This window comes from Harmonia axyridis, chromosome 7 (genome assembly GCF_914767665.1).
Source record: "Harmonia axyridis chromosome 7, icHarAxyr1.1, whole genome shotgun sequence".
Classification (NCBI taxonomy): Eukaryota; Metazoa; Arthropoda; class Insecta; order Coleoptera; family Coccinellidae; genus Harmonia; species Harmonia axyridis.
Window position 1 is genome coordinate 21,192,280 of NC_059507.1, and position 23,859 is coordinate 21,216,138.

The 23,859-nt window shown below is 33.6% G+C and overlaps 2 protein-coding genes across 2 annotated transcripts; one reads left to right on the forward strand and one right to left on the reverse strand.

Moving 5' to 3' along the window:
* Window positions 1–5,242: 5,242 nt before the first annotated feature.
* On the reverse strand, window positions 5,243–10,716 carry LOC123684373. Its single transcript, XM_045623604.1, has 4 exons — window positions 10,696–10,716; window positions 5,722–5,811; window positions 5,502–5,657; window positions 5,243–5,412 (listed from the first exon to the last, which is right to left on the reverse strand). Exons 1-4 carry the CDS (start codon window positions 10,702–10,704, stop codon window positions 5,359–5,361), a joined length of 309 nt encoding a protein of 102 aa, XP_045479560.1. The 5' UTR covers window positions 10,705–10,716; the 3' UTR covers window positions 5,243–5,358.
* A 466-nt stretch (window positions 10,717–11,182) lies between these two features.
* On the forward strand, window positions 11,183–15,135 carry LOC123685322. Its single transcript, XM_045624980.1, has 4 exons — window positions 11,183–11,539; window positions 11,648–11,993; window positions 13,109–13,555; window positions 13,754–15,135. Exons 1-4 carry the CDS (start codon window positions 11,183–11,185, stop codon window positions 15,133–15,135), a joined length of 2,532 nt encoding a protein of 843 aa, XP_045480936.1.
* Window positions 15,136–23,859: the final 8,724 nt, after the last annotated feature.

The following is a 23,859-nucleotide window of genomic DNA, read 5'->3' on the forward strand; positions in this document are numbered from 1 at the left end:
GAGTAATAGGCCTTCTTCAGTAGATACTTCTTTAAATGGCTTTTCAGGGTTCTTTTTGTTAGTTGCCTGAAACCTCGGGGTAACTTATTATAAACCTTCAGGGCTGTATGATTGATGGTCAGCTGGGAACATCCTACCATATGATGTTGAAGGCAAGGTTGTTAGTGTGTCTGGTAGAGTAGTCATGATGAAAGTTGTACTTCTGAAAAGTATCCAGGTTATCATGAACAAAAAGTACACAGGCCAGGATCAGGAGAGATGGTAACGTTAGTATAGGCTCCCTAACGAACAAACCTCTGCAGCTATCCAGGCGTCCTGCACCACACAATGCTCTAACGGCCTGTTTTTGCTTAATGATTATCTCCACAGCATGTGGACTATCACCCCAGGAGATGATGCCATAGGAGATTATACTGTGAAAGTAGCTAAAGTATGTTATAATTTCAGATTGCTAGCCGGCAAGTTGTTGAGTTCTTTTCACAGTAAATACTAATCTAGACAGCTTCCTCTACATATCTTCTATATGCCATGTGAACTTAAGATCAGGCTCGATTGTCACTCCTAGTAGCTCAAGGCTGGTTCTTTGTGTTGGTCGGGTTTCGAGTAGCAAATGTTGAGGCTTATCTATGAACATCTTCAGTTTGTTTGCATCAAACCATCGTTTTGCCTGAGCAAAAGTTTCCTTTTTCAGATTTTGGATGGTGAGCGCGTCTTGTCCTGTTCGCAAAAAGCTGGCATCATCAGCGAAGATCACTTCAATATCAGCTGAAACATTAAATGGCAGCTCATTTATGTACAATATAAACAGTGAAGGTCCTAGGATGGATCCCTGAGGAACACCGAATTCAATTGTTTCCTTATCTGATGTTTCATCGTCAGACAGTACTCGTTGGGTTCTATTGGTTAAATAGCTCCTTATCAGGTCTAGAGCAACCCCTCTAATGCAATAGTAATTTAATTTGCTCAAAAGCACCACATGGTCTATGCTATCAAATGTCTTGTTGAGATCGCAGGCAGAAGGCCCACACTTCTCCCCCTCATTAAATGGCCTCGCAACAGCATTGAAAAGCTCAGTACCTGTTGATCTTCTGCTGAAAAGTCCATTTTGTTCATCGCAGAATATACTATGTTTAGTCAAGAAAGACATGATCCTACTCTTGATGACAGCCTCTGGGATGCGCAAGGTAAAATATTAAATTATTACCTCCAAAACGGCCAAACCATCAATAGCGATTATTATATAGCGTTATTGGATCGTTTAAAGGATGAAATTATTGAAAAACGGCACCATTTGAAGAAAAAAAGGTGCTGTTTCATCGAGACAATGCGCCGTGTTACAAATCAATGGAAACAATCGCAAAATTCAATAAATTGGGCTTCGATTTGCTTCTGCATCCACCGTATTCGCCAGATCTGGCTCCCAGCGACTTTTTTTGTTCTCAGACCTCAAAAGAATGATCGCTGGAAAGAAATTTAGTGCCAATGAAGAAGTAATCGCCGAAACTGAGGCCTATTTTGAAGCGAAAGACAAATCGTACTACAAAAATGGTATCGAAAAGTTGGAAGATCGCTATAATCGCTGTATCGCCTTCGAAGACAAGTATGTTGAATAATAAAATCGAATCGGGGACTTTTCAATTGGCCTGTTATATCGTAAACCTACCATTTCACAATTGAAAACTAATATGAAAAAGAAAAAAAATTAATCGCGATAGATACTTAATAAGTGTACTATTTCGTACGCTCAAAGCCAGAAGTAAAATGATGTCTGTTAAATTTCCGACCTCGTGAACAGACATTGATAAAATGTAAATTTTTCTTTATTCATTAAAGAAAATTCTAGGTATTGATAAATATAAAAAAAAAATAATGACCAACTTCCAAAGTTCGGAGTGATACTCGATACATTCCACAAGCTGTTTATGGACCATTTCATTACTTCCTTTGAAATCGAGTTTCTTCATCATTTGTTTCATTTTCTGCATCCGCAGAACAATCAAATCGGAAATACCATAAACAACAAAATAACCCAAGGAAGCTATGGGTATATAAACAGCGAACATTGAATTAGTACTGAGAAAAATCCATATTTTCGCTACAGTATTCATCTTGAATGGAAACCAGAATGGCAACATCATGCCACAAAAATATCTTTCGTCCGAATAGTTTTCTTTTGCCTCGCAGTAGGAGTTTTTGAAAAAAGCTAAGACGATTCTACCCAACAGGGTGGCTTCTGTTGAATAGTACAAATAGGTGGAGACCTTATCATGTTTTTTGTAGACCTCAGCCAATCTATCTGGTTCCTCAAATTTATGAACTCCAAGCTCATGAAAGAATTCGAAAATTTGGTTACCAAAATGAATAGTTAATAATCCTGTTACTCCTGCAGCCAAAATCACTGCATTCGCGTGTAAGCATTCTAAAGTAGAGGCTAATGAAACCTTATCTGAAAAAAAAATTCGCCTTAGTTACCTATGTTCAAAAATTTTTCTTTTAGATGTAATGAGACAAACTTTTAATCAAAATTTAGAATTTAGATTTATCCTTTTTCCAAACAACAACACGTGGTACTGACGAGAAAAAAAATAGTAAGGCACTGGCGGTTCCATCACACCAAGAACTTATTTAGTGACTTGAGTTATATTTTATATTGAAGTTTAACAAAATTGAACAAAATATATTTCCTTACCTTTAGTTAAAATTCTCCATAAATAAAAAATATTTCCAACAATTGAAGGTAAGAAGAAAATTGTGAACATAAAATAAATTCTAACTACGAAGGTTTTAGTGAACCTACGCCCATTAGTAGGAATGATATAATACTTTAAAAAAATTTCCCTGGCTCTTTTAAAAACGATTATTTTGTCGAATTTCTTCGCTGATTTCGATGGCATTGTATGTAAAAGTAAAGTAGGTTGAGTGTGAGAGTAGTCTCTGGCTAAACTTCGCCTCTCGAGAGTTTATCTATTCTATATAAAAAGTCGTTAATAAATAAATAAAATTAAATGACAAATTGTATTTCAGTAAGGAAAAGTTTTCATAATCAATCATTTTTCAGGTATTATTTCAATTCATCAGTTTGAATATAATTCCTAACATTAGTTAGTCTAAGTTGATGACCATCTTGTTTGCCAACTGGAAAACGCCTAACAAAGAAATTCTTCGACCTTGATTGTTTTCTTCCTAGAATTCTTCAGGAACATAAAACCATTTATCTTCTTCAGATCATAGATATGCAAGAGAATAAGATTTTATGAAAACTTGACTTAGGCACTGAAATTTCGAGCGCTCATTCATTAATACATGCCTATTAAAGACACAGACTTTTTTACACAAAATTTTTTTCTTAGTGAAATTACAACTCTTTGGAGAAAAATATAAAAATTGTCAAGCGCCAATTTTATCATAATCTGCGGCGATCTTAACTACTTATTAAAATAAAAATAGGTACTAAAATGCACCTAAAAACTGTATCGTCTTTTTCTATAGAGCATTTTACTTTTAAACAATTCAGGACGTATTTTGATGAAAACGACATAACGTCCTTTGATAAATTTGACTAGCTGATTTCAAGTTCAAAAATACGATTTCATATGAATTAACAAACATGCCTGAGAGGAATATCAGAGATTCATTGTCAATAAAAGTTTTTTCCAATATTCTTCTTCAATTTTCTCTGATTCTTGTGGTGTCATCAATATACAATTTTGCATTTTACATCTAAATAAAATTTCGTCTTGTTCAAGCCTTATAAAGAAAACAGGATTTCGAACTGCCATATTTTCGGAACCCCTAGTTGTGTATTCTTAGTGGAAATGCGGACAAAATGACATACTGTTTAGTTTTCCAATGTTATATTTTTAGTTATTGCAATAATACTCCCATTTTGGTACTAAATACTAACTTTGGTTGATTTTTTTCAAGATAAACTGAAAATTGAATTGAACATCAAAAATAAAAGATATAAGAAATTATTTTGACCTCAAACATAATCCGTTTTGTCCGTTTACTAAAGACAAAATTATACACTAGTAATGATCATAATGACATACATAATATTTAAATGCAAAGTTCGCAAATAATGACTATGGTGACTATCACTTCAGCATACATACTTACCTGAGTTACTTACGTGCATCAACACCCAGAAAAATACACGGCCAACTCTGCCTATCACGATCATGTTACCCGAGGAAGAAACCTACTTGCAATACCCCATACGGCCATACGCGATTGAAAAAAACTCAGCAGAGCCCAAACTACACCTGCTTGAAGCTCTTCAATAAGTTTCCTCAGGAGCTAAAACTACGTCTCTTGCGCAGTTTAGAAGGAAGGTTAGAGATTTGCTGCTGGAGGAAACAATTTATGACTTGAAGGAATTTTACCAATTTTTACAAGATACATACCAGAAATTTCACGTTCGTTCTATCACGTAAAGTGCAAGCAAACTATGTGCAAAATAGCATGAAAATGAGCTCATTAGTTCCACGTGAAAATCAATCTATAAAATTCTATATTATTTCCAAAAATATATTTCCTTCACAGGTATCGGACAAAATGACATATCTACTATATCGTTTTGTCCTTCACGATAGTATGTCATTTTGTTCAACACATACTTTTTATAATATTGAAGCACAATTTCAAAACAATATTTATCTTGAAACTTATACATATTATTACGTCATAACCGTAATAACAAGAAAACATTCAATATACAACGAATACTGTAATTACACTCTCCAGAAGCAATTAAGAAACCAAGTGAACAAAAAAAAATCAACCGACCAAAATACATATGTGGTTATTGCACCAGTGAAACAGACAGTAGGATGTCAATTTCTTCGCAGGATTGTCATCAATCAGGGTGATTCAGGGTCCTGAATCACTGTAAAACTCCGATGTATACGGCGCCAATTTTAAAATAATCTGAAAGTTCATTTTGTCCGCATATGTCGTTCTGTCCGCATTTCCCCTATTAACACGACATTCAAAAGTTGTTTAATTTGATAACGTGTTTATTCGAATTTTGAGCTTATTAAGGTAATGGGATTCTCAGAAAAAAAGAGTTCAAAAATCCAGTTCTATCTAACTTTTTGATGAACTACAATATAGTTACCTGCATATTTAAATTTTTCAAAAATAATTACATTTCTACTTTTAACAGTAAGTTTTTTCCACAAAATAAATGAGAAAAACGACAAATATGTCAAGAAAAATACGAAAATTACTTGCAAGAATATTTTATATAATATTGTTTCTACACTAAAAATTTAATAACGTTCTATCATTTCAAATTTATAACATTCAGGTGATTCTAATTCCAACTAAGACTTGAGTGCTGAAATAAAGACTTGTTCACTGAGATTTGTTTTGCAGAAACATGAGTAATGTATAGGATGCTTTCAGAACCTGAAGAAAAAATATTTCACTTTAAGCTAATACCTAGGGTCAATCGTACACATTTCTTCACTTCCAAAATATAATTAGAAATAAATAACCTTCATCAGAAAATCGTAGTTCAAATGAAGTACTGGTTTGGCTTCTAAATGTAAGGGCATCTGCATTTTCGCGAGAAAAATACAAAATGTACTTCTTAATTTTATAGGTAATCTGTGCCAAGGTGTCATGTATAAACTTATTGCCATTGCCTCTCTCTGTGAAAATAAACTCGATGAAAATAACGAAGTAGAAATGAGCACAGAACATTTTTTAGATTACCTCATTTTCCAGACTTTGACCTGAAGAACATAACATGAACTCACCCACAAGCCAGATGGATAGTTGAAAAAAATAGGTGACATTTGATGACTGCAACATACAACAGTAAATTTTTTCAATTAGAGTTAATGTGTGACTTTTTGTGGCAGGACTGAATGATTAACAATTTCAGTCGAGCCAAAAAAGTAGGTACTTTTCTTGAATAAAGCACAATTTTTCCTAAACGGCATTCAAATGAAAATTTGCAGAAGAGTAAATATTAGTTTAACGTCTGTATATTCATATAATAAATTAATTTCACGGCAAAAAAAAATTGTCTGAATGCCGTGAAATTAATTTACATATTCAAAAGAATATTTGCAAAAATTTTAGCGCAGAGCCAGGAGCCTTTGAGTGCTCATTTATTCAAGCGCTTGTTGTGCCGTTGAGGAACACAGAACTATACAGGTCAAAAATGGTGATACTTGAACAGCATTCTTCAACCTTTAGAGAAAAATGGAAAGAAACAATGTGATTATAATTTTTTGAAAAACTCTAAAATATTTTGTTTTCGAGTTATAGACCACCATTAAAATTTCGGCGACTTTAACATTGGTCATTAGCTGCGTTCCTGATTGAGCTACGATAAAAACATTAAACAGACAAATTTTTGGTAATAATCCAGTTACCCACATTAATTTTTTTTCAGATGTTCTTTTTGCTTAGCTATGACATAAAGTTCTGTTTTTTCTTATGGAAACAATATTTACTTAATAATGTGACTCAGAAATAATCATCATTTTTCTTCCGTTCAAAAATATATAATTTATTTATTGAGATATCAATATATCAAATACCGGGTGTTAGTGAGTAAATTCGACCAACGTGTACAGTGTAGTGTACATATACATTTTTTTTCGCAAATAGTTCGTATTGTCGTGTTAGAGTTTTTCTTAAAAACTATATCTATTTATTTATTGCTCTGAAAACGGTAGCAATATTCGAAAAAAATCTGGTGGATTTCAAGGTAGTTATTTATTGCGCATCTATCGTAATTAAGAATTTTATGATCATCATTGGCGCGCATACGGGTTTTTTCAAGGAATAAGTGATATGCCACTGAGATATTTCAAACTAAGAATCATTTTTGAACCTTTACGCCTTTTTTCCATGTAAGACTTCATTTTTATGCAAAAAAAAATAAAACATCTCAACGTGTAGTTTTTACATCATTTTTTCATAATGCCGTCAATAATTACATCGAATTCTAGTAACTGACAGTTGTCCGAACAAGAATTAAAATAATTAGAGTTTTAGGTTCCATAAAATTTTCAATGCAAAATAATAATTACACTGTACGAATAAATATTTAATTTTGTGATTCAACGTACCTACTTGAAGCTAGGCGTCCGCCTACCTACATTTGTATGCCACTGCGCCCCGGCCCGTTGACCCTGCAGTGGACGTAATTGGTAATTGCATACAATTGTAGGCAGGCGGATTTCTCCGCCCCGGCCCGACTCGCCTAATGGACGCCTGGCTTAATATTCAATAATTTAAATTTCACATACAATTAATATTTTTCTCAATATCTGAATGAATCTGTGGCCACTTATTTGATATACATTTTTGAAACGAAATACAAATGGTATTCCTTTTTGAAAATAAAACTTCATGTTATAGCTAACAAAGAAACCCCTTGATAAGAAATCCCAGTACGCCAATGGATTGCTATCACAAAAGTGTCTGCAAAATAGTAACACAAACAGGAACGGAGATAATGACCAATGTTGAAATCGCCCAAATTTCAATGTTGGCCCCTATAACTCAAAAACAAAAGAAGATAGAGGAATGCGGTTAACGACTATAGGAATTTCATAAAAGAGATAACCGAACCGAAGTGTGCCATTCATTTTCTCTATATCTTAGGGACAAAAAATGTTGGCCACTAGTAGGTACAATAAGAATATGTGTGATGTGATTCATTACACAGGGTGTTTCACGAATGATTGAACAGGCTTTCAGGGCCGATGCGGTACATTTTGGTGAGTCTGAATCAGTGCTCGAAATATGTCCCACCTATATTCGTTTAAGGGTTTAAGAGATACAGACTGTTTTATGTATTTTATCAAAAACTTTCAATCGGCATAACTTTTGAACGCCTGCATGGATCTTCATGAAAATTTGAGGAATGAGTACAGGCCAATGCCTAATATTTGCACCTGATGATTTGTCGATAGCGCAGGTCCGGATTGAGAAAATTATATTCTTTATTCCACATCTTGTGAAACACCCTGTACATCGAATTTTCGAAAAGTAAAATTTTCCTCAGAATCTACAATGGATACTCTTTCAAACGAGCTCATTTGAAATAATGGCACACTTCGCATCAATATTTTATGAGATGGTTGAATATCTGGAATTTTCGATTCATAGTAAACGCGGACCTGTGTTTTTCCCAATAATGCGTTAATTCATATTGAATGAATTTAATTTCTCAGTATCATGACTTAAGGCAGCATTTTTAACCTGTGGGGGCACCCCCTAAGGGGACGCGGGCATACCGAAGGGAAAATTTTAAGATATTCAAAAAAATTAATAACTGGCTGAAATCAGACACACTCATACAAAAAGAAATACTTTTCGACATCTTATTTACATTTTCGCAAAGAAATTCTTTTATACAGGGCCCCCGCAACCGCGCGTTCAACGCGTGCACCGCACGCGGGCGCCACTCTGAAGGGGCGCCAAAATCTCTTATAGACCGCATGAAAAACCGAAAGACCAAAGGTTTTTGAAAAAGTTTTTTTTTATTTTTTCAACAATTTTCAACGTGCAAAGACATCTTTTACACATCCAAACAAGTTCCCGAACCCGAACGTCGCAATCCCCATAAAATGACCTCGGCCACAGATTGCAATTATACGATTCTTTTCGAGTAAACAAATCATAAACAATCATCCCTTTGTCGGTACGGGATTTTTTGATGGACCACCTGCACCGGACGGCGGGCACCATTTCTTCGATCTTCACTAAAACGCATTTGGTACACATAAACAATCATAAATACCCAAGCAATAGATTTTAGCCAGGGGAATTACTGAAACTTTCGCCACCATCTGTAGGAAAAATACTACAGGTTACAGAGAATTTCTGAAACTACCAAAATCTGCTTGCTATGCTATAACAGCAGAAACCTATCCAAAGAATAGTTATTTTGTTTCGAAACGTTTAGGGGTTGAGGTCAAGACGCAAAAAATTAAAATACTCAGATAATTAAAAAGATTTGTATTTTGTGTAATTGTGGTTTGTTTTACTGTTTCTTGTTGTGATTCAATTGAATTTTATGAAATGGTAAGTACCTATCCACATACAGTATTAGCATTTCTATTAGTCTATAAAATTCGATATTTTTTTTTCTGTTTAAAATGGTGCACATCCTCAATTAGCCCATACCTATATACTATAATATTATTTTTATTTGCTTCAAATAGGGAAGTATTGTTTGTAATCGTGAAAAAATTGAATCGACTTTGATATTTTGAATTTGTTACCTGGGGCCACCATCATATTATACTCATTTTTTTTTTTAATATGCACCCTGGATCTGTATTATTTATTTGATGTTCGTAGCCGTTTGACATTCTAAAAAAATTATATTTCACCTTTGCCAAAAATTAATTATTATAACAGGAACAGGGTATGTGCTTCAGATCGGTCTTAACTTATTATTATTATTAATATTAACTCCGTTTAGGTTTAAAGGCTCGGATTTAAGGTTTAAATTCATAAAAATGAAAACATACGGGTTATTCTCAAAGAGATGGCGCAAAGTAAATCATGGGTGAATGTCCTTACCAATTTTGGATCAAGTTTTTCTTAAATTCTAGGACCCATACAAGAAAAAACGACCTTCTGGTGCAAAATTTCGACAGCAAAAAAAAGCTTGACTTCAACAAAGGGAGAAGATGGCTGGGAGTATGTTCTAATACTGAAACGATAGAGGGAGAAGAAATTACAGTTTCTAAAGCGGCGCCATTGCCATCTTCTGCAACATGTGAACCATCGACATTAACAAGTATTGAAAATCTAGCCTCTGTGGAGTCGGCCATCCTAACAACTACGACTACAAGCGACACTTTTGACGATTGTCACAAGAAAGATTATCTGGTTTGGCCATCTTAGCTATAGAGCAAGAGATACTCGATAAAATTGATTTTGATGATATAATAAAAGAATTCGCAGTAGCCAAATCTAGAAAAACATCCATTCAATTTTATCCTTTAATTGAATATTTTATCTGTTATTTGTTTATTGTTTGGTTTATATATTTATGAATAGATAAAAGAAGAATAAAGCTCAGGTTTTGAAAACTCTGCAGTTCCATTACAAAATTAAAATGAAATGCGGTTTTGATCGAATGCTTGAATAAAATAATGAAAAATTTTAAAAATGTATTATGCAACAACTGACAGCATAAAGTTCTTAAAGCATCCAATAAAGGTTGCTGATAGTTTTTTTAACCCTTCTACAAATAAATTCCTAACAAAAACTGAAACATTTTTTGCCGATTATCCTGCGACGTTTTTCTCCACTTCCCCCCTTTAAGGGGCGCCAAAATATTTTCGGCACGCGGGCGTTGATGGCCCTTGCGGGGGCCCTGCTTTTATACCCGCTCCCCCATCAATTTTTGTTCTCGAAAATTTCCTCTTAGAATATTGCTTCCATCATTCAAAAGCCCTAGCAAATGCTCGATTCAAAATATGCCACTATATTCAGCCTGTGAGGAAGAATATATGGTCCAATAAGGCGATTATTGTAGGACATGTTTCGAGCACTGTTCAGACTCACCAAAATGTCATGCATCTGCCCTGAAAGCCTGTACAATCATTCGTGAAACACCCTGTATGTTAACTTCATTGTTGCCGTTATTTTACCTATTTAAAATATATTACAACCAAATCGGATCTGTTCTTACGATTTTTTTTCTCTTACCACAATCATTTCGTACTCTATCAAAGCAATTCATTACGGTGTTCGAATGTTTCGGTCGGTCGCTGTTCCAGTTGTTGTTTTTGAGTGATATCTGCTGTGATATTTGCTGGTTTTGGTTTGTCCAAAGTCAAGGCGAACCCTGAGTAGGTACCTATCGTTTCAATTATTAGAAATAACACGTCATTAATGAGGTGTTTGAGAATTTGAAATTGATTGTTTGTTATGAATTTTGGATTTCGACTTCTCTTGCGACATCTGCGTCCGCTCACATGCTGATATCCGATATCGTTTAAAATAAGGTGTTACACACACTGCAGGAATTGTAGATTGTTCTGAATTTCCCATGTTCTGTCCCTTCGTTTGTCACCTTTCTTAACCTAGACCTTCCTGTGCACGTTTAAAAGTTAAGTCTCCCTGGTCGGTCTCAGTGGAGTGAAGCGTGTGTCCTCTGTTTTTTTTCTTGTTCTTTTTTTTCATTGGAACGGAGATGCCAGATCGAGAAGTGGAAGAAATAACACTGAAACAACTCTTGGAGGAAATTAAAAATTCTAAAAAAGAGGTTAAAAATTGCATATCTGCATCAGAATCTAGGTTGTTGTTGGAGATTCAAGCATTGAAAAGCAGAAACGAATATTTGGAGAGAGAGAGCGCAGACCTAAAAGAAAGACTCGAAAAAGCTGAGCGCATATTGAATAAAAATAATGTTTTAGTTTTTGGTTTGAAGAGGGATACAAAATTGACATCGGAGTTTCTCTGCTGTGAACTTAATAAATTGTTGAAGACTAACATTGAAACCACAGAAATTAGTGATTGCTACGCGCTGGGAAGGGAAAAAAATTGTCCTGTTAAAATTGAATTTGTTTCATATCGTACAAAAAAAATTATTTTCGAACACGTGAAGAACTTGAAAGGCACTGCAGTATCCGTTGCAAATGATCTAACTGTTCGGCAGCGACAGGAAAATAATAGGCTCAGGTCGTTCTTGCTGAAAGCTAGAGCAAATTCATCCGAAAAATCCTATATAAAGGGGAATAGGTTGGTGGTTGGACAGAGGATTTACGATTTGGAGGAGCTGGATAGTTCTGAAGAGGAAAATAGACCAAATAGCGCACCAAGTACTCCTGCCGCTGAGGAGCAAACTAAGCCTTTAGAACAGAGAACAGATTATGGATTGATAGATTCAGCTTCTGGGGTAGCTACAAGTAGTGTGAAAGAACGTTTGGCTAAGTTGATGACACCACAATTGGCAACGCAAAAGAAAATATTTTTACATAGGAAGAAACCACCTTCAAAGGAAGGTGCGAGTGGGATGAAACTTCGGCAGAAGTCAACATTAGATAAGTGAAATTTCATTATGTAAAAAAGAAAAAAAAAAAAAAAAAAAAAATATATATATACAAATAATAAACAATATATGTGTATTCAATTATATAATCAAAATTAGTTGTATTTGGGGTTTACATAGGAGTTTTTCTTTCCTTTTTTTGTGGGTATATCCAATTCGTCAAAGTTTGAATTATGGATGATTTCATCAGAAACTATCAAAATGAAGACTATCAAACTATCAACATTGATGGTATGAGGGAACTAGATAAGATGAATTTAATTGGTGAATTGAAGATTATAACGATGAACATACGGAGCATACAAAAAAATTTCGATGAATTCAGATTGTTACTTGAAATGTTTCCTGCAGATTTTGACATTGTTATACTAACTGAGACATACAAAGTAGAGGATCCGAAACTATTTAAGATGAGAGGGTACGCCCATGTTTACAGTGAGGGTAAATATAACAAGAACGATGGGATAATTGTATACGTCAAAGAAGGTTTTGTTTTTGATCACAAAAATATCACACTGGGAAAGATAACAGCATTGGAATTGAATATTCAGAGTCAAGAGAAAAACTTAAAACTCACTGCGATATATAAGTCGCCACATTATCCTATCATGGAATTTAATAAAGAATTAACAGATTATCTAGAAAAACAGAAACATTGCTCCGATCATATTATTAGTGGTGATATAAATATAAATTTATTATCTCATGAATTTCTTGTGGAAGAATATAAAAATATATTGTGTACATATGGATTCATATCACTTATTAACGATGTCACACGGCCAGACAGCCGATCCTGCTTGGATCATTATTTTGTGAAAGGTATTATGCATCCAGAAAATTTAAATGTTAGTGGCATCATATTTCGCAATCTTATTACCGACCATTATCCTGTATTATTATATGCAAATAGAAAACTAAAAGAACATCACATTGGAAAAGAACGTATTAAAAAATATATTAATTACGACAAACTAAGAAATTTTTTGATTAATGAGGAATGGAATACGGTTTACGGTTGTGATGATGTCAATAGAATGATGGAAAACTTTATCAATATCTTGAAAGAATATATAGAAAAATGCACAAGCGTGATATCCGCGAAAAAGAAAAATCAGATCAGAAAGGATTATGTTACTCCAAGTATCATGAAAGTTATAGATGAAAAACAAAAATTGTTTAATAGGGTTAAAAGAGAACCAAACAATTCACAACTGAAGAGCGAGTATTCTAAATTAAAAAATAAATTACAAAGGCTCATAAAAGAAGCCAAAACGCATTTTTTTGAAAAGTGCATAAAAAATAATGAAAAAGACTCCAAGGCTTTATGGGACTGTGTGAAAAGGATTACCAATTACGAAAAACCGGATACAAATATAAAACACATAAAAAATGACGATGAGGAAATCATAGAGAGCGGACAAGAAATGTGCGATCTTTTCAATGACTATTATAGTCGACTAGGGGAAAGTTATGCAAATGAAATAATTGCTCCTGCTGACTTCACAGAGGAGAGTGAACATTTTGATAAGTCTTTTTTTCTTTTTCCAACTGATTCTGAAGAAATAAAAAAAATTATTAATAGTTTGAAATCGAAAAAATCAGCTGGATATGACGGAATACGCGCAGAACATTTGAAGGAGATACGGCAGGAGATATCTAATCCTCTCACTTATATTATGAATAACTGCTTCGAAAAAGCCTGTTTTCCAGAAATATTAAAAGTAGGAATAGTGAAACCACTCTATAAAGGAGGAGACAGGAGTCGCATGCAGAACTATAGACCGATAACTTTAGTTTCAAATCTGGGAAAGATCCTCGAAAAGTTGATTAAAGTTCGTATGGAGACATTTATAAATAAACATAAGATTATATCAGATAATCAGTTTGGTTTTCGAAAAGGCATGTCGACAGAAAATGCCATAAAAAAAGTCACAGACATCATATATAAAAATATTGACCGTAAAATTCCAACTTTGGCGGTAGTTGTCGATCTTGCAAAAGCTTTTGATACTGTCTGTCATGATCGTCTACTAGAAAAGCTTGAAAATTTTGGTTTCCGCGGCAAAGTATTAAATCTGCTACGAAGCTATCTATCAGATAGAATACAAATTGTACACCTAAATGGAAAATATAGTGAAAGTAATCAAATAAATTTCGGAGTACCACAGGGTACAGTTCTTGGGCCTCTTCTGTTCATATTGTATATAAACAGTCTCTTCAGGGTTAATAACAAAGGTGAAATTATCGGTTTCGCGGACGATACCATGATACTTTTTCATGATGTTACATGGAAGAATCTGAAAAAACAAGTATGCCAAGAATTTGAGACTCTGACAAAATGGTTCAGATTGAATAAACTTACGATAAATATCAGTAAGACCAAATATATAACCTTCGCCTCAAATAAAAAGGGAATTCCAGATTTAGGAGACTTGAATTTCGATGACCAGTTATATGTAGCGAAAACACATTCAACAAGGTATCTTGGCGTAGTCATCGATGAACATTTGAAGTGGGATGAACACATAACGTATGTTTCGAGAAAACTTAGAGGTATCTTATATAGATTTAAGTATATAATGAATTATGTTAATTCTCCAAAACATTTACAGATGCTCTATGAGTCGCTGGTGCAGCCACAGCTTTCGTATGGTATAATAGGATGGGGAGGTGTTTTTGACACACACAAGAGAATCATTGATGTTCTCCAAAGAAATATCCTCAAAGTGATGTACAAAAAAAAAATTACATTCTCTAGTGACAGTATATACAGTTTAGCTAAAGTATTAGATATAAGACAAATTTTTGCTCAAAGGATTATCTCGCATATCAAACAAAATAAAATTTCCATCATACAAAAAGAACACAAATACCCTACGAGAGCTGGAGACGATAACGAAAATTATGAGAGACCCAGAGCAGAAAAAAGAATTGGACAGAGATGTAGTGAATATATAGCTGCAAGACTATACCCGATCGTACCAAAAGAAATAAAAGAAATAAATAATAAAAATAAATTCAACAAAGAACTAAAGAGATGGCTGATTGAACAAGACCGAACTGAGATACATAAGATTATAAATTCCACTTAAAAAAAAAGAGAAAAAGATAGGGGAGAAAGGATGAGGAGAAAAAAATACACGCTAAAAAGGACAGGGGGGAAAGATCCGAAGAGGAAGAGTAACCGATGAAGACGAAATAAAAACTGATGAAGAGACGTACCTATACCGGCTGAGACAGGGATAACTTAGAGTTGGAACTTATTTATCATTTATTATGTATAGTTGCTAGTTTTTTATTTTTTTTTTTGTTACCGTAAAATAGGGAATAAATAATAATTTGAATGCTGTACACAGTTGTTACCTCAGGGTGAATAACTCACAGCTTTATTTTTCTGTAGTTTATTTTGTAATTTGTACTAAAAATAAAACTCTATTCTAATAATTCCTGAAATCAAGGAATATTGGCATATATAGCACCATCCCATGCTGTTATTCATCAATTTCACCAAGCTGCAAATGTTTAATTTTCATCATAATAAGAAGGTATAAGAAGAGATATTCGAATAGAAGCATTTGTTTGCGATCAGCAGCTTTGAGCGTTCGTTCATTCATGTTCATAGAAGTCCACGAAACTGTGTATAGGTATATAACTCAATAAGACGCGGGCCTAACCACTAAAATAGTATATTATTTCATAAGGAGGAGAAGTGTCATTTTTCATGGCAAGCCTATACTACTGAACGTAGTGAGCACTGTGAGCAGGGTAAATTGAAGGCGAGACATGAGAAGTCACGTCTCCTCTGAATAAAATATATACATATAAAATTTTTTCTTCTTACGTTTTGAAACTCATAAAAATCTGTAGATTCAACTTAAAATAAGATTCATATTAACGATAAAGATCGTTAAATTCATTGATCAATGGAAAATTTCCTCAGTTACGGTTGTCATGTCAAATTAATTTTGGCAGATATGAAAAGTATTAGGCTATACTTTTCCCTCCGGCCGGGCCTAGGAAAACTAGAACTTTTCGATAATCTTGTCAATCGAAATACGACGTTATTATTTTACGTTTATTTTAATCGTTTTTGTCGATAGAGCAGACTGTGGAAAACTGTTATCTAGCTATTGCTTTGCACCGTATTTTTCCCATAAAACCTGTGTTTTATTAATGTTATATTTTTATCCATTTTTCAAACAAAAACAAATGTAGCTTGGTACTAACAAGAAAAAAATTATATGGCTCATAGCGGTATCATCTTTCTGTCAGACCTGTGACTTCTTGTCTTGTTGTGAGGAGGTGATTTTATTATGAGGCCATTGTTGTCGGTACGTTTATTTAGATGAGAAGATCTGATGATACGATCCCCCTAAAATTCGGCATAAACATTCGAATAATTATTTTACATATGTATTCAAACTAAATTTCCACCTAGTTGAATTGTTTATTACGGAAACATTAACTTTCGAGAACTTTTTGTGTTTTCTATGGTTCTGGTGACGCGATAATCATCATTTTTCAGTTCATTCAAGAATTATTGACATCCCAGGCGGCTATGGGTACTCGAAATTAAGTTGGTAAATTTTATTTTCCTACAACTGCTATGAAAAGTAGAGTATTCTTCATAGCCTACTCAATTTCAAAACTATGTATTGCTCATACTGTGAGAAATATTCTTCAACACGGCACTTTGCCCACACCTCGCTTGGTAGACCAACGAAATCAAGGGCGTATAAATGGGGGGGCACTGGGGGTAATTGAAACCCCCCCTCCTACCTCAAGATTTCCAAAATATAAAATTGCAGAATTCTTCCAAAGACGAAGAACAAAAATTTTAACATGAAATGAACCAATAATCATTTTACATTCTCTTGATATCCACACGGCAGTGAAAAATTGGACCCTTTTACGGTTTATCAGTTTATTATCGCTTTCAAGATGATTACTTTTATTGCACTACGAGCACGTCTATGTCCGAGGTTTATTTTTTTCCTTTATCTATCAGCTTTGTCGACCCCTCATTTGCCATATATGATATGATATGATCACATCACCCGTAGTTTTCGGTTTTTTGTATCATTCTCGTCACAAAATTTCAATACTGAGTTAACAAAGAACTGAACTGAGTAATTCGCATAGAAAAATTTTCTGGGATGTGTTGTACAATTTATTGTGTTTCATTAAAATTGCAATTTATTTGTGAAGACATCAGTTTTGAATTGAATGTATGTACATATATACACGGTGTTCCTAAATTGGAAGAACAAATGAAAATGACAGATTTCTCGAATCATTTTAAGAAAAAAAAGTCCTATAATATGAGTCCGCAAACACTTTGTTTTTGAAATACAGGTGTTAAAGTTCAAGTTTTTTTTTCTCATAGAAGCTTCCCTTCACAAAATATTTAATTTTCATCATGTGATATGCTTATTTTGAATGCAAATCTACAAGGTTTAATTTTTCTGGAAGTGTGCCTGCTTCTTTCCTCCAGAACTATGTTTTGAACCGCTGTTAAGAAAATCGTAAAAAGGAACTCTGGTCTAGTACTACACTTTTCGGTTTGTTATAGTTTTATCGTATCTGCTATCGATTTCGGGAAAAAATATTAAAGTGCTCTCTAGTAATCCTCAGGAAAATCCAAATCATTTTGAACATCCAGTTAGTAAGCTGTAATGACTAATGAATTAATTAATTATAAGTTTTGGTACTTATTGACCCAATCTGTAGCGAACATTAATAAAGATTTGATAAACTCTTATAAGCATCACTTAAAAGTACGATACACTTGAAACACTCGTATCTCGAAAACAAAGCGTTTTCGGACCAAGGAATTTCCCATTTTCCTCCGGGTGTTCTTAACTCTTATTTAGGAACACCCAGTATAAGGTAAGAACAACCGAATTGGTAATAAAAAAATTATTTCGAATAATTTGATTCAAACTTCATTATCACACTTCTTTTTTTCACATTACAGACATGAGTAAACTTATTCGTCAAAATTTTTTTTCGACTTTCCCCACTTGTTGCATAATATAATAATTCACTTAGCCACAGTATTCAAAGTTTCACAAAGTTTTTTCTGTTTCCTTCACCAGTTTAGTTATCACAGCTAAAACGAACCATAAATCCTGTGATAAAATAGCACATTTAGTGTTATATGATTTGAATTTTGCAAACAAATATATACCCAGTGTCCATCAAGAATGTAATCATAAATGAAAAACTTTCGGTGCAATGGAACATGCATATTTTATTGATCTCCAATGGGGTCTTTTATAGGCGACTCTTATAGGAATGGATATCCCTTCCTTGAGTTCCTTGAAATGTAAATGCATTTTTGTATTATTTAACCCAAATTTCTATACCTATGATAAATGAAATCATGACCGTATGCCTCCCTTCGTAAAATCGAAAATTATGGATATTAGAGATGAAAAATGATGAAAATAATATATCTAGCTATTTCTATGATGAAACCACAGCAATTTTTAGTGATATTTTGTAACCAGAAATAAAGCCGCGACTGGACGTTGAAGGCCTAATTCGATATCAATAATTCCTGAATAGACTATACCTACCCGCTACAGATATCTTGAGTAGATAATTCAAAAAATCGTGGAAAAAAATAATTTCAAAAATTCATTCTTTGCGGAATTCAACCAAAATTTCAACTCACCAGGATCTGTTGCCAATGAAAAATCAGATTGACTTTTTGATATTCCGCTTGAATTTTTCATGGTTCTGACTACGCGATCAACACCGAATTTCTCACAAATCTTGAAACTGTTTTTTTATATCTACCCGCAAATTTTCAACTCGATCAGATCTGTTATCATAAAAAAATTGAGTATTTTTCTTCCGATTTCATTATTGAATTTTTCTGATTTTGTTAACAGGATCAACATGAAATGTCGCATAAAGCTTTAAACTGTTACTTTTCTCTAAATGCAACATTTGATCTACATCGAAGCTAACCTAAAAATTTCAAGCATTCAAGGTCTTTCCCTTCGACAGTTATTGTGTTTACGGTCAGACACATTGAATTTGAGTGAATGAGTCGAAATTCATCGTTTGAAATAATTCTTTTCGGAGAACAAACGCTCAAAAAACTGAAATCAAAGTGCGAAATATCGAAAAAATGAACCAACGTCCAAATTTCGGAGTGATACTGGATACAGTCCACGAGCTCTTTCTGGACCATGTCATTGCTTCCAAAGTAATCGATCTTCTTCAACATTTGTTTCAATTTTTTCATCCTCAAAACAATTAAATCACAAACTCCATAAACCATAAAATAACCAATGGCAGATATAGGTATGTAGATGGCAAAGAGTAAGTTAGAGATCAGAAAAATTGTCATTTTCGCTAAAATATTCGTCCTGAAAGGGGTCCAAAATGGCAACATCATGCCACATAAATATCTATCGTCCAAATATATTTCTTTTGCCTCGCAGTAAGAGTGTCGAAAGATGTTGAAGGTGATTCTTGACAACACTGTAACTACCGTAAAATAATACATGCAGTTCGTGATTTTATCATGTTTTTTATAAACTTCAGCCAATCCGTTTGGTTCGCCAAATTTATGAATTCCAAGATCATATAAAAAATCAATGATATCATTCCCATGATAGAAAGCTGTAATTCCTACGAGTGCTACTACAAAAATTTCTGCATTCACATGTATGCATGCTAAAGTTGACGTTATTGAAACTTTATCTGAAAAAAAAATCAGTTTAAATGTATAAAATATCTAAGGGAAACAATTCGGTTTGTTCTTTGGCTTGTTATTCGTTAAACGGTTAATAATCAATTATTATGATCCTTTTATATGTCTTCTTTATTCCTCATTATGGGGAACATAATAATAAAGCAAATGGAAAAATTTTTTAATTACTAATGCAGCATTGATTGCTAATTCGAAATATCATATATTAATGAATTTTTTTTGACAATTACCAAAAGTTGATATATTTGTTTTTCATTGTCGGGTATTGTTTTACTTTATTACTACTGACTTTCAAGGTGCCACTTGCATTCTAGGCATATCTAATTCTGCATTTTATGTGAGGACTGAAACTATATGTTATCAAAACTCTAGTATTTGGCAAAACCTTGTTGAAACTTCTCCCATTTGGATATTCTGCGCATTTTTTTCGTCAGATTTTCTTTTGAATAACCTCTGACAACCTCACTTGACTGCCTTCCACCTAGCTCTCACAAAATCTAAAATATCTCCACCAGCGTTTACAAGAAATGTTGCTCACCCTCTTCTCGAATAGTGGCCAGTGTATCGGGTGTCCCAAATTATTTGTCTAGTGAAGGGAGCTCAGAATCCCTTAGAGCTAGAAAAAATAGCGGCCGAAACAAGAGCTGAGGCATAACATATAAGAGACTAATGAGACTGCAGAAATTGAGGTAGAATTAGAAATGAAGACACAATGTGAAAGACGGGAGTTCAGGATGTGGTGAGATGGACACGAGCGAGACCTCGAAGATGGAGGGGCCATGTCGATAAAATGGACACAGGAAAGATAGCGAAATTTGCGAAAACTCAAAAACCCAATACAATAAGAGCACCAGGAAGACCACCGAAAAGATGACACGAGAGCTGGACATCCACATCACAGTAACTAGGATGTCAGATCAAACAGGACTATGTCCTACAGCAAGAAGAAGAAACTGTGTTGACATTTCTGTTCAGTGAGGTTTGGCAATTGATCATAAATTGTTTAACACCAAAACATCGCTTTTAAATCGAAAAATTTACTTTGAAAAAAAATCTGTTTGTAAAGTTCATAGAACACATCGTTCTTGATGTATATATTATATATCCTATAAATAAGAACATATTTCCATATCTCCTACTATTTGAGGAATCATCCTCATCAGATTTTCTATATGAGGTTTCCAACTTACCTTGTTATCTATTCTATCAATCTATCTTATTTGACCTAAATAATTATATCCTATCACTGACTCGATTTTGACATTATTCATAACAACATTTGTATCACAGCAACATATTATATAGGTACTGTTTTATCAAGATTAATACTCAGTTCATTCTAACATAGCCTCTCATGATAAAGTTCGAGATTAGAATTAACATAACATTCAACTTGTTTCAAATCATCTGGGGCAAGCAGCAGCACAGTGTCATCCGCAAAAATATAGTATTTTTACTTGACATTCACATATTTTAAGCAATGTTTGTACATCAAATATTGTATTGCAGTGGACCCAATACAGACCCCTCTGCTACACCTACATATAGAACTTCTTCCTCTGGATCATATATATTTACTGATGTGCAGTGCTTTCTATTATAGTCATTATTATACTAACTGACAAAAAACTGCAACACCCAGAAGGAGCTGTTTAAATTTTAATTTTTCTTGGTGAAACATAGATAGTATAGCAAGGAGTAAATGATTGAATTTGGAGAAAAAAATCGTGGATAATGCCCAAAATCGGACGTCGAAGGGGCACGAATGAAATTCAAGATCGACGTCTAAGACCCAGCTAGCCCTCACGGACTTTGGCGGCTCTGAGACATGAAGAACAGCTTGGAATAGTATCCCTCAAGAAGAAATCTGAAATAGACCTTTCTATTGCATCAATGCCGAGACGTGTTGGGAAGTGTATAGATAATCGTGGTGGACAAACATGACTAACATGTTCATTAAAAAAATTTGTGAACCTTTCGTTTTTTCCTCCAAATTTCAATCATTTACTCCTTGCTATACTATCTATGTTTCACCAAAAAAATTGAAATTCAAACAGTTCCTTCTGGGTGTTTCGTGACGAAACATTGAAAAGAATGGAAAAACGGTACAAATTCATTTTTTGACGGTTTTTTGCATATAACACGGAAAATTTAAATTTGATTACTCTATTGTATAAAACAGCGATATTATTTCCTCAATATATTCATTGAAATTAATATAAAGAAATGAACTAAATATCAGAAACAGATGATTGTATAATAGTTTAAATCCATCTGGATAGTAAGAAGAAATTATTGAGTAGAGGACATGCTATTGTTATTGAATTAAAGATTGGGAATGGAAAAATTGTATTTTTGTTAGAGACAGATGATACGCCAATTTTCAACTATCGTTTGAGCTAAAACAGTTATTGAAAAGAAAGTCTTAATGAAAGAAATTTATAGGAAACTTTATTTATTTCGGAATTGTATAGAAAGGTCATTCACGAAAAATGTATATTTTCTGAGTTATATGCAACAAAACTGCCAAAAAATTGAATGTTCTACTTTTTTTTGCATTATTGTTCCCTCACGAAATTTAGGTGGCAAACCTCAGATTTGGATTCAGTACCCCAAAAAAACATATAAATAGAATAAGCCAAAACTACCACAAAACTTTTCTGTGAAAAACATATATTGACTGTACTAATTAGTCGAATAAGACCTTTAAAATTGGTGGTACACACCTTATTTTGTTAGTAAAAATAATGAAAATATAAAGCTTAAGTATTAAGTGGCACTTTAACACTTAAACTAACAAAAGACACAGCCACTTTTGCATGTATAGTTGACTTTTATAGTTTCTCAAAACAAACTTATCAGTGATATTTTATTATATGTTAATTTAGAACAAATTCGACCTACCTTTAGTTAAAATTCTCCACAAATAAAAATAGTTTCCTATCAAACCTGGTAACAAGCCTAAACTAAGTAGCAGATAATTCCTAAGTAAAAAGGTTTTCGTGAACCTTTTACCATTGGCAGGAATGGCATAAAATCTCGAGTAAAATTGTATCGCTTTCTTAAAAACAACTATTTTGTTCGCCATTTTCACACTCTCTCTTACTCTAGGTAATAATTGGATAATAATGAAATGCGCCGTTAAAAAAAAGCGATGAATCATGTATATTTTTCTTTCGACCAATCATTGGCGATCAATCTAGTTTAAAGTATCATCTCCATTTATCATGTCCAGTGAGCTCCTTCCAGTTGGAAATAATTACTAGCATCAGTAACTCTCGGGATATTGACAAATTCGTTTTTAAACCAGAAAACACCCAGAAATTATTTTCTTGACCTTTACTTTCTTGACCTGGTTTTCTTTTAAAACTAGAGTCACAACTCTCCTATAGATCGAATAAATATTAGAATATTTTATCGTATACTTGAATGAAATAGGTAAAGAGGATTCATTTTTCTTGATTTTGAATACTAGTGACATATAACCTTTTGAAAAATACCTCTTGTCGTCTACGGTCATATATTATGAGATTTGAGTCTACCATATGGTATATTATGGTAAATTCCATGGTTTCTGGAATTGTCCGAAATTCCAAAAAAGATCCAACTTTCTCTATAGTTTCCTTATTATTCAATTTTAAATTTGTTATTCGAGGCTAATAAAGATTCAACTAGTCACAGATCTTTCTTCATACAGGGTGTCCCAGAGTAGATCTGACAATCTGATAGGGCGGTTAGTAGTTACATACCAACAAATATGAAAACAAATTCCGCGCAACTTCTTTTATCGAAAACAATGGTGTTCATTTCGTAAATATACTTCAATTCGCTTCATGTATCAACTTTCTCAATTTTTCAATAAAATTCTAATAAATTTGAAAGTATTCCTTTTTTATGAAAAATGAAATCTCAAAATATTTGAAGACGATTTTTTCGAGAAAGGTGAGGTTTAGAGTTTTTGATCAGGAATACATATTTTCAAATGTAATCTCAAGAATTTCAATTCCATTGAAAATTTGTGAACATACCAGTGGCGTTCAAGTTGGGAACATTTGTATCTACTACATTGGATATGTTTGAAACGTGC

Bases quoted from the DNA above. Each gene is read 5' to 3' on its own strand.
- LOC123684373 (XM_045623604.1), bottom strand. The intron at 5,658-5,721 runs GTAATCTAAAAA...TTATTTTCACAG, and splicing joins GTCAAAGTCTGGAAAATGAG to AGAGAGGCAATGGCAATAAG. The intron at 5,413-5,501 runs GTTATTTATTTC...TTTTTTCTTCAG, and splicing joins ACTACGATTTTCTGATGAAG to GTTCTGAAAGCATCCTATAC.
- LOC123685322 (XM_045624980.1), top strand. From the start codon at position 11,183: ATGCCAGATCGAGAAGTGGAAGAAATAACACTGAAACAACTCTTGGAG. The intron at 11,540-11,647 runs GTTAAAATTGAA...ACTGTTCGGCAG, and splicing joins GAAGGGAAAAAAATTGTCCT to CGACAGGAAAATAATAGGCT. The intron at 13,556-13,753 runs GTGAACATTTTG...CCTGTTTTCCAG, and splicing joins TGCTGACTTCACAGAGGAGA to AAATATTAAAAGTAGGAATA.